The 19811-nt window shown below is 47.8% G+C and overlaps 1 protein-coding gene across 2 annotated transcripts in view; it reads left to right on the top strand.

Moving 5' to 3' along the window:
• LOC124719924 (nostrin) overlaps window positions 1-19811 on the top strand; it is a 142190-nt gene that overhangs the window by 47431 nt on the left and 74948 nt on the right. For both annotated transcript variants that reach the window (XM_047245121.1, XM_047245122.1), the window contains one exon: window positions 13456-13599. In XM_047245121.1, coding sequence (XP_047101077.1) covers window positions 13456-13599 — 144 coding nt within the window. The remainder of the gene's footprint in view (window positions 1-13455; window positions 13600-19811) is intronic.

Below are 19811 nucleotides of genomic sequence, written 5' to 3'. Positions count from 1 at the left end.
GTGATGATTTGGGGTGCCATCGGTTACACGTCTCGGTCACATCTTGTTCGCACTGACGGCACTTTGAACAGTGGACGTTGCATTTCAGATGTGTTACAACGCGTGGCTCTACCCTTCATTCGATCCCTGCATTTCAGCAGGATAATGCACGACCGCATGTTGCACGTCCTGTACGGGCCTTTCTCGATACAGAAAATGTTCGACTGCTGCCCTGGCCAGCACATTCTCCAGTTCTCTCACCAACTGAAAACGTCTGGTCAATGGTGGCATGGCAACTGGCGCGTCACAGTACGCCAGTCACTACTCTCGATGAACTTTGGTATCATATTGAAGCTGCATGGGCAGTTGTACCTCCACACGCCATCCAAGCTCTGTTTGACTCAATGCCCAGGCGTATCGAGGCCGTTATTGCGGCCGGAGGTGGTTGTTCTGGGTACTGATTTGTCAGGATCTATGCACCCAAATTGCGTGAAAATGTAATCACATGTCAGTTATAGTATATTTGTCTAGTGAATACCCGTTTATCATCTGCACTTCTTCTTGGTGTAGCAATTTTAATGGCCAGTAGTGTATATGCCGTAGTTCCATACACAAAAATCATAGCTCACCCTCTATCTACATCGTACAGGAAATAAGCGGCGTATCCCTGTCTTGCTGCATATAACGATCCCGTCTGCCATGACAGCTTTGCTTGCCGGTGTTTACACCGTTGTTTTTGATTCTGACCAATTTGCTTTCAGATTTTAGCACATTTCTCGGACTGTTTTGCGAAGAGTTGCAGCCCCAATATAATTAGTCAGATAACCTGCACTCGTCTTTTCAACCGCTTTCGGATGCCTCTAAAAAAAATCACATCGTTCTATTTAAAAATCATACCTGCTACAGTATGTCGATGGATACAAAAGACACTTTATCATATACCAAAGTACATGTCCTTTAGCGTACTATCATTTGCTGAAAACCTCGTATCGATGTATGGAACCGTTCAAGGAATGAAAGGGATCTTACGTCTTACGTAACTCGCCCTGTATACACAGTGATTCAGCTGCTCCCTCCTATGGGTTTCACACAATCTGCAACGCCTGCAAATACCACGAGCAAGATCTTCGTACACTCCCTTGCTACGCACAAACTATTAGTCCTACAGAAGAAGTGAACGGGGCTTTTTTGTTGAAAATTTGACGTACTTAAATTTAGTGCTTGGATGCGTTTTCGCTAAGGGTCATAGTTTTCGAATTATTTAAGAGAAATATACAAAAATGACTTTCGAACGGGTTTTTCTTGAACAACTCGAAAGCTCATGCCCTCCACCGAAAACGTATTCCAGTACAAAATTTAACTATACTAAATTTCGTAGAAAAAAGTTTTGCTCATTTTTTTTCTGTGAGACTAATAATTTGTGCGTACCGAGGGAGAGAATAGGAGAATCTTGATCGTGGTATTTGCAAGCGTTGCAGGTTGCATAAAACTCATCGTTAGAAGCAACTCAATGACACGTTAGTCGAAAAAATGGTTCAAATGGCTCTGAGCACTATGGGACTTGACTTCGAAGGTCATCAGTCCCCTAAATCTTAGAACTACTTAAACCTAACTAACCTAAGGACATCACACACATCCATGCCCGAGGCAGGATTCGAACCTGCGACCGTAGCGCTCGCGCGGTTCCAGACTGTAGCGCCTAGAACCGCTCGGTCACTCCGGCGGGCGACACGTTAGTCGTCAGTCTTCTGTTTGGTTTCATGCGGCCCATTCCTTTCCTGTGCCAACCTCGTCACCTCAGAGTAGCGTTTCAGCCGAACGTACTCAATTATTTGCTGGATATATTCCAATCTCTGTCATCCCCTAGTTCTTGCCCTCTACAGCTCTCTCTAGTACCATAGAAGTCATTCCCTCGTGTCATAACACATTACCTGTCTCCCTGCCCCTTCTTCTTGTCAGTGTTGTTTATATACTCGTTTCTTCACAGGTCCTGCGGAGGACCTACTCATTTCCTATCAGTCCACCTAATTTTCAACATCCTTCTATACCAGAACATCTGAATTACTTTGTCCCCCCCCCCCCATCTACTACTTTTACTGTCATTTGCCAATCAACTCTCTCAGCGTCTCCTCTAATACTTTAGCTGTAAAACTCAATCTTACCGCTCGGTAGAGACGGATCAGAATTACCACACATGGAACGTGTACCAGCAAATAACTAATGACAGACACATCTCCGTGTTTCTAAAATTGTTTTTGCTCGGGTTACTCTATACGAGCGGGCCGGCCGGTGTGGCCGAGCGGTTCTGGGCGCGTCAGTCTGGAACCGCGCGATCGCTACGGTCGCAGGTTCGAATCCTGCCTCGGGCATGGATGTGTGTGATGTCCTTAGGCTAGTTAGGTGTAAGTAGTTCTGAGTTCTAGGGGACTGATGACTTCAGAAGTTAAGTCCCATAATTCTTACAAGGGAACCTCCCCATCGCACCCCCCTCAGATTTAGTTATAAGTGGATAGGCCTTGAAAAACTGAACACATATCAATTGATAAAACAGGAAGAAGTTGTGTGGAACTGTGAAAAAATAAGCAAAATATACAAACTGAGCAGTTCATGGGAAGATAGGCAATATCAAGGAGACCAGGAACGCAGGAGCGCCGTGGTCCCGTGGTTAGCGTGAGCAGCTGTGGAACGAAAGGTCATTGGTCCAAATCTTCCATCGAGTGAAAAGTTTAATTTTTTATTTTCAGTTTATGTGACAATCTCTTATATTTTCATCACTTTTTTGGGAGTGATTATCACATCCACAAGAAACCCTAAATCGGGCAAGGTAGAAGAATCTTTTTACCCATTCGCCAAGTGTACAAGGTAGGTGGGTCGACAACATATTCCTGTCATGTGACGCACATGCCGTCACCAGTGTCGTATAGAATCTATCAGACGTGTTTTCCTGTAGAGGAATCGGTTGACCTATGACCTTGCGGTCAAATGTTTTCGGTTCTCATTGGAGAGGCACGTCCTTTCGTCTACTAATCGCACGGTTTTGCGATGCGGTCGCAAAACACAGACACTAATTACAGTGAACAGAGACGTCAATGAACGAACGTACAGATAATAACAATGCAAAAATAAAGAAAGTAAAATTTTTACTTGAGGGAAGACTTGAACCAAGAACCTCCCGTTTTATAGCTGCTCACGCTACCACGGGACCACGGCGCTCCTAAGCTCACATTGCGCGTTATGTTGCCTATGTGGCCCATGGACTACTCAGTTTGTATATTTTGCTTATTTTTTCACAGTTCCACACAACTTCTTCCTGTTTTCTCAATTGATCTGTGTTCATTTTATCAAGGCCTGTCCACTGTGCCAACTTATAACTAAATCTGAGGGGGGTGCGATGGGGAGGTTCCCTTGTTAGAGCCACTTGAACCATTTTGAACCCTCTCCTAGTCAGTGTTTTCCATATATCGCTTTCTTCACCGGTTCTGTGGACAACCTACTCATGTCTTATCAGTCCTAATTTTCAACATCCTTCTATACCACGACACCTCAGTTACTTTATTGCCTACCTACTAGTTTTACTGTCTACTTTGCTAATCTAATCCCTCAAATTCGCTTGTGTACGTTAACTACAAAATTCAGTCTTTCCACTCCATAGAGAGGGGTCAGAATTATGACATGTGGTACGTGTACGAGTAAGTAACTAACGTCCCGCCCGGCTAGCCGCGCGGTCTAACGCGCTGCTTCGCCGGCACGAATCCTCCCGGCGGATTAGTGTCGAGGTCCGGTATGCCGGCCAGCCTGTGGATGGTTTTTAGGCGGTTTTCCGTCAGCCTCGGCGAATCCGGGCTGGTTCCCCTTACTCCGCCTCAGTTACACTATGTCGGCGACTGCTGCACAATCACTGTCTCCACGTACGCGTACACCATAATTACTCTACCACACAACCATTGGGGTTACACTTGTCTGGTGAGAGACGTTCCCGGGCGGTCCACTGGGGACCGAACCGCACAATAACCCTGGGTTCGGTGTGGGGCGGCGGTGGGGTGGGTGGACTGCTGTGGCCTGTTTCGGGGTTGTGAACCACTGAAGGCTACGGCGGGGACGAAGCGTCTCCGTCGTTTCTGGATCCCCCGATCCATACAATACAAAGTAACTAATGACAGACACAGATGCATATTTTTAATGAAATTGTTTTCATTCCGGTTATCACCGAGCGAGGTGGCGCAGTGGTTAGCACACTGGACTCGCATTCGGGAAGACGACGGTTCAATCCCGTCTCCGGCCATCCTGATTTAGGTTTTCCGTGATTTCCCTAAATCGTTTCAGGCAAATGCCGGGATGGTTCCTTTGAAAGGGCACGGCCGATTTCCTTCCCAATCCTTCCCTAACCCGAGCTTGCGCTCCGTCTCTAATGACCTCGTTGTCGACGGGACGTTAAACACTAACCACCCCCATTCCGGTTATTCTACACGAGTGGATGAACTTCCGCTGTAAGCGAGGCACATAAGCACGATGTACTGCGGGCTTTTAATATGCCTCGCAACGGCACGGAATCCGCGCAGCAGCGGCAGCAGAGTATAACGGCGTGTGGGGGCGGATGCGCGAGGCCTTGCGAGCATTTCCGGCCGGCGCTCGCCCTGGAATACTGTACGGTGACGCCCGCTGCGGGTACTAGCATGCTTGCAGTAGACGTTTCACACTACCCCACATCGTCAGGAGTGAAAGTTCAAACGCAGCCACCAGCCGCTGGAACAACACGACGCTCACTCATCGCTGCCAGATTAGATCCCGAAAACATCGATCTGCACGTGAATCTACACTGCTGCAATTTTAACTGGAGCAGCAAAGAGGACTAAAGATAACGAAATTTTACTTATGCTGCAGGTGCATTACCATTTGTGCCTTGCAATTCCTCTCATTATTTCTAAGTAGTTAGCTCTGAAAAAATTATCAACTTCGTGGAAATGAATGAAAATGCGGGAGCATGTTGCCAGAGGTCTCCCAGTCCACAACATATTGCTGGACTATTGATCTGATATAATTAAAGTTTCCACAAGACATTTGAGTCTCATCTTTATCTGCTATAATGATGGACGCTGAAGAGATGAATTAAAATTTGTACCATGGCCAGGAGTTGAACCCATGTTTTACATGCTTATTATGCACGAATGCTAGCCATTACACCACGACAACTCTATAACTAAGAGACCTGCAAGGACGACACTAGTAGTTGACTTACACCTTCTAGAGCACGTTGGGTGGCACGGGATACATGCGGACGTGCATTGTCCTGTTGGAACAGCAAGTTCCCTTGCCGGTCTAGAAATGGTAGAACGATGGGTTCGATGACGGTTTGGATGTACCGTGCACTATTCAGTGTCCCCTCGACGATCACCAGTGGTGTACGGCCAGTGTAGGAGATCGCTCCCCACACCATGATGCAGGGTGTTGGCCCTGTGTGCCTCGGACGTATGCAGTCCTGATTGTGGCGCTCACTTGCACGGCGCCAAACACGCATACGACCATCATTGGCACCAAGGCAGAAGCGACTCTCATCGCTGAAGACGACACGTCTCCATTCGTCCCTCCATTCACGCCTGTCGCGACACCACTGGAGGCGGGCTGTATGATGTTGGGGCGTGAGCGGAAGACGGCCTAACGGTGTGCGGGACCGTAGCCCAGCTTCATGGAGACGGTTGCGAATGGTCCTCGCCGATACCCCAGGAGCAACAGTGTCCCTAATTAGCTGGGAAGTGGCGGTGCGGTCCCCTACGGCACTGCGTAGGATCCTACGGTCTTGGCGTGCATCCGTGCGTCGCTGCGGTCCGGTCCCAGGTCGACGGGCACGTGCACCTTCCGCCGACCACTGGCGACAACATCGATGTACTGTGGAGACCTCACGCCCCACGTGTTGAGCAATTCGGCGGTACGTCCACCCGGCCTCCCGCATGCCCACTATACGCCCTCGCTCAAAGTCCGTCAACTGCACATACGGTTCACGTCCACGCTGTCGCGGCATGCTACCAGTGTTAAAGACTGCGATGGAGCTCCGTATGCCACGGCAAATTGGCTGACACTGACGGCGGCGGTGCACAAATGCTACGCAGCTAGCGCCATTCGACGGCCAACACCGCGGTTCCTGGTGTGTCCGCTGTGCCGTGCGTGTGATCATTGCTTGTACAGCCCTCTCGCAGTGTCCGGAGCAAGTATGGTGGGTCTGACACACCGGTGTAAATGTGTTCTTTTTTCCATTTCCAGGAGTGTATATGCTCCCTAGCCCAGTCAAAGACTCGGGACAAAGAGCAATGCGTTCATTGAAGTTCTCGAAGACACCTTCACAAACGTATGGGGGGGGGGGGGGGGGGGGGGAAGCGGGTGCCATTAATAACGCTTTTAATTTCATCCTTCATTTGGTCTATTGCTTGTGGTTTGTTCACGTACACTTTTTGAAATCCCTACTAAAAAGTCACAAGGCGTAAGATCGCATGACCTGCAAGGCCATTCCTGGTTGCCACACAAAGAAAAAATGTTCAAATGTGTGAAATCTTATGGGACTTGACTGGTAAGGTAATCTGTCCCTAAGCTTACACACTACTTAAGCTAAATTATCCTAAGGACAAACACACACACACCCATGCCCGAGGGAGGACTCGAACCTCCGCCGGGACCAGCCGCACAGTCCATGACTGCAGGCCACGCAAAGAGAGAATTTTTTGAGGAAACTTTTCATTCAGCAGAGCAGTCATTTCGCGTGATGTGTGACATGTCACACCATATTGAAAGTGTCTTCGGGTTTTGCTGCCGGATCCTAAAATGAACTTGACTCGATATTTCGGCGATCCAACTGGTCACTATCTTCAGGAGAATGCTGCTTCGCTTATAAATCCCGCAGTTCTCAGCAGCACTCGTCAGCGAAGCAGCATTCTCCTGAAGACGGTGACCAGTTGGATCGCCGAAATATCGAGTCAAGTTCATTTTCGCATGGAAGCCATCAGGATGTAATTGGAAGGATGGCAAATAACAAACATGAAAAAAGCATCGCTGCGAATCGTCATATAACAAAATGGCGCAAAATTCAAATTCGTCCTTACTACCCGGCCGCCCTTTACCTCTTAACTAGTAGATCATGACAAAATTTTAAACTTTTTGAATCGGTCAACAACTACGCGATATATTGAAAATCGCCGCGTGGGATTAGCCGAGCGATCTAAGGCGCTGCAGTCATGGACTGTGCGGCTGATCCCGGCGGAGGTTCGAGTCCACCCCGGCCATGGTTGTGTGTGTTTGTCCTTAGGATAATTTACCTTAAGTAGTGTGCAAGCTTAGGGACTGATGACCTTAGCAGTTAAATCCCATAAGATTTCACACATATAGGAACATTTTTTTTATTGAAAATCAATTTTTCTTGCCACTGGAGTTCGTTCTAGCAACCTGCAACTGGTTTTGGGTACAGGTTCCAGGATAGTCTCGTAGCAATATGGATTTACCTGAAATGAAAATAGTTCTATTAATTCCCACCTAGTCGATTCCCAACTAGGACAATAGCTGATACTGAAGTGAGTGGCGGGCCTCATTACCAGGAAGTCACGATTCAGACTTTGTATGCTTTACTTCACGCCCGGCTTCTCGGGTTCGATTCCCGGCGGGGTCAGGGATTTTCTCTGCCTCGTGATGACTCGTGCTGTCCTTAGGTTAGTTAGGTTTAAGTAGTTCTAAGTTCTAGGACACTGATGACCATAGATGTTAAGTCCCATAGTGCTCAGAGCCATTTCAACCATTTTTATACTTTACTTGCCCATAACACGGCTCTCTTGTGTCGCATTTCCATTGTCCCATGATAGAACGTGATATGAATCAACGGCAGGTCCATTAATTACTCAGTGCTATTGAGAGACGTACAGTACAATACAATACGATTGAGCGGTACCGGTGCAATTTCACAGAACTGGCATGCACCTTGTGTACGGGGAAGCACATTGCAATGCTCTCGCTGGTGAAAGGCTGCACAGGGAACGATATCCTAACAGGCATCATCCCTCACGAAGAACGTTTATTTCTCTCGATCGATGAATAAAGGAGACTGATTCACTGGAAGGAGAAACGAGGGACCTGGCAACATTAGGACAACTTGCACGCCCTATTTTGAAAAGGAGATGCTGCAACGTGTTGCAGCGGATCGCACTACAAGTACTTGTATTGCACGAGAAATTGACGCTGCACATACTAGCGTGTGCCAAGTACTGCAGGGACAACAATTACACCCATATCGCCCACAACGAGTCCGTGGAATGCTCGTGAGTGACTTTGCACCAAGGGTCGCATTGCATCAGTGGTTGCTCCAACAACGGATTGATCGGCCAGATTTCCTCCAGATCGTGCTGTTTACTGACACGGGAACCTCCCCATCGCACCCCCCTCAGATTTAGTTATAAGTTGGCACAGTGGGTAGGCCTTGAAAAACTGAACACAGATCAATCGAGAAAACAGGAAGAAGTTGTATGGAACCATGAAAAAAATAAGCAAAATATACAAACTGAGTAGTCCATGTGCACAATAGGCAACATCTAGGATAATGTGAGCTCAGGAGCGCCGTGGTCCCGTGGTTAGCGTGAGCAGCTGCCGAACGAGAGGTCTTCGGTTCAATTCTTCCCTCGAGTGAAAAGTTTATTTTCTTTATTTTCGCAAAGTTATGTTCTGTCCAATCGTTCATTGACGTCTCTGTTCACTGTAATAAGTTTAGTGTCTGTGTTTTGCGACCGCACCGCAAAACCGTGCGATTAGTAGACGAAAGGACGTGCCTCTCCAATGGGAACCGAAAACATTTGATCGCAAGGTCATAGGTCAACCGATTCCTCCACAGGAAAACACATCTGATATATTCTATACGACACTGGTAACGGCATGTGCGTCACATGACAGGAATATGTTGTCGACCCACCTAACTTGTACACTTAGCGAAGGGGTAAAAAGATTCTTCTACCTTGCCCGATTTAGGTTTTCTTGTGGGTGTGATAATCACTCCCAAAAGACGAACAGATAATAATTATCTGAAAATAAAAAATTAAAATTTTCACTCGATGGAAGACGTGAACCAAGGACTGCTCGTTCCGCAGCTGCTCATGCGAACCACGGGACCACGGCGCTCCTGAGCTCACACTATCCTAGATGTTACCTATGGTGCACATGGACTACTCAGTTTCTATATTTTGCTTATTTTTATCATAGTTCCACACAACTTCTTCCTGTTTTCTCGATCGATGTGTGTTCAGTTTTTCAAGGCCTATCCACTGTGCCAACTTATTACTAAATCCGAGGGGGGTGCGATGGGGAATTTCCCTTGTGAGGCGGCCTTATTTGATCGTGACGATATTTCAAATAACAGGAGTAGCCACGTGATGGATGAGGAAAATCATCACGCTGTAGCAGAGTCGCATTATCCAGTACGTTTTGGTGTGAATAGATCCGCCGCCATTGTAGGCGACCGTCTGATTGGGCCAGATCTTCTACGTGGCCGTCTGAATGGGCACCTATACTTGAGATTCGTGCAAGGAGTTCTGCCTGCGTTGTTGCAGAACGCACCCTAGGCTGTTCATGAGTGGTCGTGGATACAATATGGCGGTGCACCGGCTCACTTTAGTGTGGATGTCCGCAACCATCTCAGTGCTGTATTTCCTGGTCACTGGATTGGCTCTGAGCACTATTGGACTTAACTTCTGAGGTCATCAGTCCACTAGACTTAGAACTACTTAAACCTAAGTAACCTAAGGACATCACACACATCCGTGCCTGAGGCAGGATTCTAACCTGCGACCGTCGCGGTCGCGCGGCTCTAGACTGTAGCGCCTAGAACCGCTCGGCCACTCCGGCCGGCACACTCGATTGGAAGCGGAGGTCCTACCCCATGGTATTTCTTTGGGCCATATTTAAAGTCACTTGTGTATGGAGACCCCAGTGGATACGGAGTGGAATTAGTTGCCAGATTTGTAGCTGTCTGTGATGTGATTCGAAATACACCAGGGATGTTTGTCAGGATGCGTCAGAATCATGTTCGCCGGTGTCGTGCTTTCGTTGAGGTTCATGTCCGCCAGTGCAGCACATTTTGTAAGATACGGTACCAGTGGTACGTTCATTGTGCCAATGATGATGTAACTAATGGAACCAAAAAGTTACCCCATAATATGACTTTTTTTCCTATTATCTCCTTAAGCTGGCTTCTCCGACCCCAGGTTCCCTACCTGAAATTGTTAACTGGAGCATCATCTATATCCTATTATACGTTTGCACCCTCTACGTAAGATTGTGACAAATAATTACTGACGAGCGAAAGAAACTGGTACACATCCCTAATATCGTGTAGAGCGTAAGCGAGCACGGAGAAGTGCCGCAATACGACGTGGCATGGACTAATGTCTGAAGTAGCGCTGGAGGGAATTGACCCCATGAATCCTGCAGATCTGTCCATAAATCCGTAAGAGTACGAGGGGGTGGAGATTTCTTTTGAAGACCACATTGCAAGGCATACCAGATATGCTCAATAATATTCACGCCTGGGGAATTTGGTGGACAGCGAAGGTGTTTCAACTCAGAAGAGTATTCCTCGAGCGACTTCGTAGCAATTCTGCACTTGTAGGGTGTCGCATTGTCCTGCTGGAACTGCCCAAGTCCGTGGGAATGCACAAAGGACACGAATGGGTGCAGGTGATCAGACACAATGTTTACATACGTGTCACCTGTCAGAATCGTATCTAGACGAATCAGGGGTCCCATATCACTGCAACTGCACACACCCCACACCATTACACCAGCTTAAACAGTCCGCTGCTGACGCTCAGGGTCCATATTTTCATGAGGTTGTCTCCATACCCGTACACGCCCATCCGCTCGATACAATTTGAAACGAGACTCGTCCGACCAGTCAACACGTTTCCAGTCCTCAACAGTATTGACAGGCCCACGAGAGGCGTGGAGCTTTGTGTCGTGCAGTCATCAAGGGTACACGAGTGGCCTTCGGCCTCGAAAGCCCATATCGATCATGTTTCATTGAATGCTTCGCACGCTGACACTTATAGATGAGGCAGCGTTGAAATCTGCAGCAATTTGCGGAAGGGTTGCACTTCTGTCACGTTGAACAATTCTCTTCAGTCGTCGTTGGTCCCATTAGTTGCACCATATTTTTCCGGCCGCAGCGATTTCGGAGATTTGATGTTTTACCGGATTCCTGATATTCACTGCAGACTTGTGAAATGGTCACACGTTAAAATCCCCACTTCGTCGCAAGGTCGGAGATCCTTTGTCACATCGGTTGTGCGCAGACTGTAACACCACGTTCAAATCCACTTGAATTGTAATAACCTGCCATTGTAGCAGCAGTAACCGATCTAAAACCTGCGCCACGCACTTGTTGCCTTATACAGGGTGGTCCATTGATCGTGACCGGGCCAAATATCTCATCAAAATAAGCGTCAAACGAAAAACTACAAAGAACGAAACTCGTCTAGCTTGAAGGGGGAAACCAGATGGCGATATAGTTGGCCCGCTAGATGGCGCTGCCATAGGTCAAACGGATATCAACTGCGTTTTTTAAAAAGGAAGCCCCATTTTTTATCACATATTCGTGTAGTACGTAAAGAAATATGGATGTTTTAGTTGGACCACTTTTTTCGGTTTTTGATATATGACGCTGTAATAGACACAAACATATGGCTCACAATTTTAGACCAACAGTTGGTAACAGGTAGCTTTTTAAATTAAAATACAGAACGTAGGTACGTTTGAACATTTTATTTCGGTTGTTCCAATGTGATACATGTACCTTTGTGAACTTATCAGTTCTGAGAACATATGCTGTTACCGCGTGATTACCTGTAAATACCACATTAATGCAATAAATGTTCAAAATGATGTCCGTCAACCTAAATACATTTGGCAATACGTGTAACGACATTCCTCTCAACAGCGAGTAGTTCGCCTTCCGTAATGTTCGCACATGCACTGCCAATACGCTGACGCATGTTGTCAGGCGTTGTCGGTGGATCACGATAGCAAATATCCTTCAACTTTCCCCACAGAAAGAAATCCGGGGACGTCAGATCCGGTGAACGTGCGGGCCACGGTATGGTGCTTCGACGACCAATCCACCTGTCATGAAATATGCTATTCAGTACCGCTTCAACCGCACGCGAGCTATGTGCCGGACATCCATCATGTTGGAAGTACATCGCCATTCTGTCATGCAGTGAAACATCTTGTAGTAACATCGGTAGAACATTACGTAGGAAATCAGCATACATTGCACCATTTAGATTGCCGTCGATAAAATGGGGGCGAATTATCCTTCCCCCCATAATGCCGCACCAAACATTAACCCGCCAAGGTCGCTGATGTTCGACTTGTCGCAGCCATCGTGGATTTTCCGTTGCCCAATAGTGCATATTATGCCTGTTTACTTTACCGCTGTGGGTGAATGACGCTTCGTCGCTAAATAGAACGCGTGCAAAAAATCTGTCATCGTTCCGTAATTTCTCTTGTGCCCAGTGGCAGAAAAGTACACGACGTTCAAAGTCATCGCCATGCAATTCCTGGTGCATAGAAATATGGTACGGGTGTAATCGATGTCGATGTAGCATTCTCAACACCGACGCTTTTGAGATTCCCGATTCTCGCGCAATTTGTCTGCTACTGATGTGCGGATTAGCCGCGGCAGCAGCTAAAACAGCTACTTGGGCATCATCATTTGTTGCAGGTCGTGGTTGACGTTTCACATGTGGCTGAACACTTCCTGTTTCCTTAAATAACGTAACTATCCGGCGAACGGTCCGAACACTTGGATGATGTCGTCCAGGATACCGAGTGGCAAACATAGCACACGCCGGTTGGGCATTTTGATCACAATAGCCATACATCAACACGATATCGACCTTTTCCGCAATTGGTAAACGGTCCATTTTAACACGGGTAATGTATCACGAAGAAAATACCGTCTGCACTGGCGGAATGTTACGTGATACCACGTACTTATACGTTTGTGACTATTACAGCGCCATCTGTCGCAAAGCGAAAAAAGTGGTCCAACTAAAATATTCGTATTTCTTTACGTACTACACGAATATGTAATAAAAAATTGGGGTTCCTATTTACAAAAACACAGTTGATATCCGTTTGACCTATGGCAGCGCGAACTAGCGGGCCAACCATAGCGCCATCTGGTTTCCCCCCTACAAGCTAGACGAGATTCGTTCTTTGTAGTTTTTTCGTTTGCCGCTTATTTCGTGAGATATTTGGCGCGGTCACTATCAATGGACCATCTTGTATAGGCGTTGCCGACCTCTGCGCCGTTTACACATGCCTGTATTTGTATACATGTGCCTATACCAGATTCTTTGGCGCTTCACTATGTAACTAGCCAGCTGTATTGAATAGGCGAGTGAGTGCTGGCCATAGGGTGCCGCTGCTGAGCTGTGTTGTGTTGGTGTTTTCCAGATGCGAGGCGGAGACGGCGTACGCCAAGGCGCTGGGCAAGCTGTCCGGCAAGCTGGCCAGGGCGTCCAGGGACGCGGTGGGGACCGTGGGCACGGCGTGGCAGGCCGCCGGCCTGCAGATGCAGCAGCAGGCAGAGGCGCACAGGTCAGTCGCTCCTGAAGATGAACTCTCTGAACCACTCCGAAACATCTACACACACACAAAACAACGCTACGACGGAAAGCGAGACTGACATCGCGGGGAACGAGGCGAGAGTAGGTGTTTAGCGGTATGGCGAGTGCTAGACGGTACTCGTCAAGTGCAGTAAATAAGCCCACTTACGGGTTTTTGGCTCACTTCCTGCTGTGCTTTCAAATAACGAAAAATATTGGAACACTGTACACGAGGTCTGTTCAGAAAATTCAGGAAATTTCTCCACAATTTTTGTCTACGCTCACCTTCTACTTATTGTGCATGGTCTCCGAAATCCTGGTTCATCAAAAAGTCACTATAAATTTGAAAACTGAATAAATAACGGAATAATGTAGATAGAGGGTGCAAATTGACACATATGCTTGGAATGACATGGGGTTTTATTAGAACCAAAAAAAATACGAAAGTTCAAAAATAGTCCGACAGATGGCACTTCATCTGATCAGAATAGCAATAATTAGCATAACGAAGTAAGACAAAGCAAAGATGATGTTCTTTACAGGAAATGCTCAATATGTCCACCATCATTCCTCAACAATACCTGTAGTCGAGGAATAATGTGAACAGCACTGTAAAGCATGTCCGGAGTTATGGTGAGGCATTGGCGTCGGATGTTGTCTTTCAGCATCCCTAGAGATGTCGGTCGATCACGATACACTTGCGACTTCAGGTAAACCCAAAGCCAACAATCGCACGGACTGAGGTCTGGGGACCTGGGAGGCCAAGCGTGACGAAAGTGGCGGCTGAGCACACGATCATCACCAAACGACGCGCGCAAGAGATCTTTCACGCGTCTAGCAATATGGGGTGGAGCGCCATCCTGCATAAACGTCGTACGTTCCAGCAGGTGTTTATCAGCCAGGCTGGGGATGATGCGATTCTGTAACATCGGCGTACCTCTGACCCGTCACGGTAGCAGTTACAAAACCAGAATCACGCATTTCCTCGAAGAAAAAAGTCCCGATAACGGTAGATGTGGTAAATCCAACCTATACCGTGACTTTCTCGTCGTGCAGTGGACTTTCCACGACAGTTCTAGGATTTTCGGTAGCCCAAATTGCCGGCCGGTGTGGCCGTGCGGTTCTAGGCGCTTCAGTCTGAAACTGCGTGACCGCTACGGTCGCAGGTTCGATTCCTGCCTGGGGCGTGGATGTGCGTGTTGTCCTTAGGTTAGTTAGGTTTAAGTAGTTCTAAGTTCTAGGGGACTGATCACCCCAGAAGTTAAGTCCCATAGTGCTCAGAGCCATTTTTTGAACAGTTCACGATGCCGATTGATTTTGTACGGATAGCATCGGAGGGTACGCCCAAGTGCCAACCAAACAGTAGTGTATGGAATGCCGGTGCGACGTGCGACTGCACGAGCGTTGACTTCTCCGTGCATAGACGAACCCGCTACAGTCTCCATTTCTTCCTGAACTGTCTCAGCAGCATTACGCCTTGTGCTCGGTCGGCCACTACGGGCTCTATCGTCCAAACAACCCGTGGCTTCGAACTTCGAAATCATTCTCGCCACAGCTGCATTTGTCAACGGACCTTTACCCGTTCGAATCCCCTTCCTACGGCGATAGGATCGTAACGCTGAACTAGCACATTCCCCATTCTGATAATACAGCTTCACTAAGAGCGCCTTTCCAGGTAACGTCAACATGCTGCGACTGCTGGCGCATCTGATTCTCTCTCTCATTACAGCTCCTTTTATACACGATTGCCATGCGCAGTCACTGACGTTTTGCTGTTCAGCGCCATCTGTCGGACGTTTTGTGAACTTTGTTTTTTTTTTTTTTGTTCTAATAAAACCCCATGTCATTCCAAGCATGTGTGTCCATTTTTACCCCTCTATCTACATTATTCCGTGGTTTATTAAGTTTTCAAATTTATACTGACGTTTTGATCACCCAGTAGTCACCTCGACAATTGATACACCGCTCTCAACGCCGTTTCCACTTCCGGAAGCAGTCTTGGCACATGTCTTGCTGGATCGCACGAAGCGCCGTCTGCGAATTTCCTTCTACGGGGGTGAGCCAAATGAAAACCATAAGTTTGTAATAACAAATCGAAATTTCGCGCCGTTATCCCGTGAGTTGGTAAGCGTGCCTCAAACAGCGTGAAGAATAGCCTGTAGGTGGCAGCATAGTGCAAATGCACACATACCGTCGCAGTATCAGTATAAAGATGGCCGCCCCACTTGCGACTTGCACCAGGGAAGAACAGCATTCTGTTATTTTGCGTAGTGAAGGTGCGAAACCTATTGAAATTCATCGACGAATGAAGGTTCAGTACGGTAGTGCACGTCTGTCACAGCAGGAAGTCTACAAATGGAGTAGGAAGGTCGCAAATGGTGTGGCTTCAGTGGAAGATGCTCCTCGTCCAGGTCAGGCACAACGAGTTGTGACTCCACAGGGCATTGCAGCAATTGAAGCCACAGTGAAGGAAAACCGCCGAGTGACACCGAATGACATTACAGTGTGTTTACAGATTAGTCACGGGTCAGCACACCACACTGTGCACGATGTGCTCCAGTTCCACAAAGCGTCTGCAAGATGGGTGCCACGGCAGCTGACTCCTGAAATGAGAGAACGACGCGTTGATGCTTGTGAAGAACTTCTTCGGCGCTTTGAACGAGGAGGTGATGGCTTCCTTGCAAGAATCGTTGCTGGGGATGAAACCTGGGTTCACTTCCACCAACCGGAAACGAAGAGAGTGAGCAAGGAATGCCGCCATTCCTCAGCACCAAAACCGGACAAGTTTCGAACAGAACCATCAGCAGGGAAGGTTATGCTGACTCTCTTTTGGGACGAAAAAGGCGTCATTTTGGAGGATGACGTGCCTATAGGGACCACTGTCACCAGTGTACCATACACAGATCTCCTAAAAAATCATCTGCGGCCTGCAATCAAATAAAAGCGACGTGGACTGCTGTCAGCAGGTGTCCTTTTGCAACATGACAATGCAAGGCCCCACACTGCCCGTACAACAGTTGCAACAATCACACACCTGCATTTTGAGTGTCTCCCTCATCCACCTTACTCTCCAGACCTTGCCCCAAATGATTTCCGTATGTTTGGACCACTGAAAGACGCAATGGGAGGGAAGAAGTTCCGTTCCGATGAAGAGGTACGCCACGCGGTGCATGAGTGGTTGCGCGGACTACCAAAACAATTTTTTCCTAAAGGAATTTATGCACTTTGTAAGCGCTGGAGGACTTGCATTGAGCGTGGGGGAGACTATGCCGAAAAGTGATACAGCTTTGTAGCACTTCTGCACAATAAATAATATTTAAAAAATATTTATGGTTTTCATTTGACTCACCCTCGTATCTCGTCTGTCGTTGCAAATCTTTGACCTTTCAACAGGGTTTTCAGCTCTAGAAACGAACAAAAAGTACGCTGGTACTAGGTCTGGAGGGCACGGAGAATGAGGCAGCAGAGTGATTTTGTTTTTTGTGCAAAAGTCACGCGCGAATGGGGATGAATGTGCGGGTGTGTTATCTTGATGCAAGACTGGTAAATTGTCTCCCCACATTTCAGGCCTTTTCCTTGTCAAATGTTTTTCAGGCATTGCAACACGCAACACGTTTTTTTTTTTTTTTTTTTTTTTTTTTTTTTTTTTTTTTTTTTGCATGGTTAATCGCATTTGGCAATGTTAGATTAAGGAGTGGGTGGATGCCCTTCCTGTCATCACCGCATACCCCCCCCCCCCCCAGGACAGAATTAGTGTACCCCAGCTGTGTGCGTCTAGTGTAATCCATGGAAGAATGCGAAAGTGTTCAGATGCCTGCGAGCAATATAACTGAGGCGGGGCGTGGGGACCAGCCCGGTATTCACCTAGTGGGATGTGGAAAACCGCCTGAAAACCACATCCAGACTGGCCGGCACACCGACCGTCGTCGTTAATCCGCCGGGCGGATTCGATCCGGGCCGGCGCGCCTACCCGAGTCCAGCAAGCAGGGCGTTAACGTGGCGAGTGCATCGCAACACGTTCCTGTGACACGAATTCGTCCTTCATAGTCAAAGGAAACTGTCAGCATGGCTTTGACGTTTGACCTCACCTGACGAGCTTCTTTTTGGTCTCAGGGAACCTTTCCCGACCCACCTTGGTGCCAACATTTCAACCGCACTCCCACGCCTCATCACCAGTTCTGATACTCTTAAGGCACATCTCGCTCTCATTTGCGCGATTCAAAAACTCTTCACAGATTACGAGGCGAAGGTCTTTCTGGTCTTGACTCACGAGCTGTGGAACGAACTTCGCACCAACACGATGCATTGCAAGTTGCTGTGTCAGGATTTCATGATATGATCCATCTGCAATGCTACATTCTTCTGTAACCTCTCGGACACTCAGTCTTCGATTGCTTGGAACAAGAGAACCATAAGGCTGTTTAGCCAACAGTCCTGTAGTCTCAGCATTACTCCATGTCTTCCAAGCCAAAATGTTAGCATCTGGAAATGCTTCATGGGCACCATAATCTGCATGACTGCCCCATACAACAGCAAGTGTCAACCAGGTACTACCTCCAAACACTGCTTGTACATGGCAGGTAAAGTTCAGATGGAGTCCACGAAAAACATTTGGACCTCCAATCAAATGCTGTTTATTAAACTGCCCAGCCAAGTCAATATCAATCGCCTTCAAACTGCGATACACAGGTACACTGCGCCGCCAGCGACGACGGTAGCCACGCCGCAGAGGCATTGCTGTGGCACGTTAACACAAGTGACGTTCCCGATATGAGCGTCATCGGTAGACGTCGAAGGGCGTCCTGAACGAGGCTCATTTTTCACTTGTTGTTAAAAAAAAAAAAAGTGTGTGAAATCTTATGGGACTTAACTGCTAAGGTCATCAGTCCCTAAGCTTACACACTACTTAACCTAAATTATCCTAAGGACAAACACACACACTCATGCCCGAGGGAGGACTCGAACCTCCGCCGGGACCAGCTGCACAGTCCAGGACTGCAGCGCCTTAGACCGCTCTTTCACTTGTGTCCGGCCATTTTTAAACTGTATGAACCATTCGTAACACCGACTATGGCTTAAGCACTCATCAGCGTGTCATTTGGTGTGTCTCTGCAAAGGTTTTCTCGAGTTTCACGGAAAATTTAATGCAGACGCATTGCTCCTGTAGCTCTGCCATCTCGAAATTCGCAAACTGTGCGAGACAACATTCTTGTGGTGTCACCGCCAGACACCACACTTGCTAGGTGGTAGCCTTTAAGTCGGCAGCGGTCCGTTAGTATACGTCGGACCCGCGTGTCGCCACTGTCAGTGATTGCAGACCGAGCGCCGCCACACGGCAGGTCTAGAGAGACATCGTAGCACTCGCCCCAGTTGTACAGCAGACTTTGCTAGCGATGGTTCACTGACAAATTACGCTCTCATTTGCCGTGACGACAGTTAGCATAGCTTTCAGCTACGTCATTTGCTACGACCTAGCAAAGCGCCATTATCATTTGCTATTTATCTTGTGATGCATGTACCGTCAGACCGATGTTCACCAATTATGGATTAAAGTTAAGTATTCCAGAAGCTACGTACTATTTTTGCTACTATAAGACCCTGACCTGTTCCAGACCTCACGCCAGCCTGCGTGAGCTAAACGCGTGACCTTTCGGCTTCCTCCTAGTGGCTTGGCTGTCTTGCCAAGTCACAACAATTCTACTCCGTACAGCATTGGAGAATAAGTAACAGACGTACAACAATGTAACTCCCGGCAGTTACACGTTAATCACAGGCTTGTGCAGGGATACGAACGGCATTTCTCTCGAACACACCACTGACGCGAAATTACGAATGTTCCGGAATGTTTTGGACAGGTCTCGTCGACTGAGGTGACAAAAGTCATGGGACAGTGGTATGTACACACACCGATGACGATCATACCACGTACACATGGTATAAAAACCGAGCGAGGTGGCGCAGTGGTTAGACACTGGACTCGCATTCGGGAGGACGACGGTTCAATCCCGCGTCCGGCCATCCTGATTTAGGTTTTCCGTCCTTTCCCTAAATCGCTCCAGGCAAATGCCGGGATGGTTCCTTTCATAGGGCACGGCCGACTTCCTTCCCCGTCCTCCTCTAATCCGATGAGACCGATGACCTCGCTGTCTGGTCTCCTTCCCCAAATGACCCAACCCAACTGCCCGTATACGTAGCCGGCTGACA

This window comes from Schistocerca piceifrons, chromosome 11 (genome assembly GCF_021461385.2).
Source record: "Schistocerca piceifrons isolate TAMUIC-IGC-003096 chromosome 11, iqSchPice1.1, whole genome shotgun sequence".
NCBI classification, from domain to species: domain Eukaryota; kingdom Metazoa; phylum Arthropoda; class Insecta; order Orthoptera; family Acrididae; genus Schistocerca; species Schistocerca piceifrons.
The sequence above is the reverse complement of the archived record's forward strand: the minus strand, read 5'-3'. Positions and strand labels throughout refer to the sequence as shown.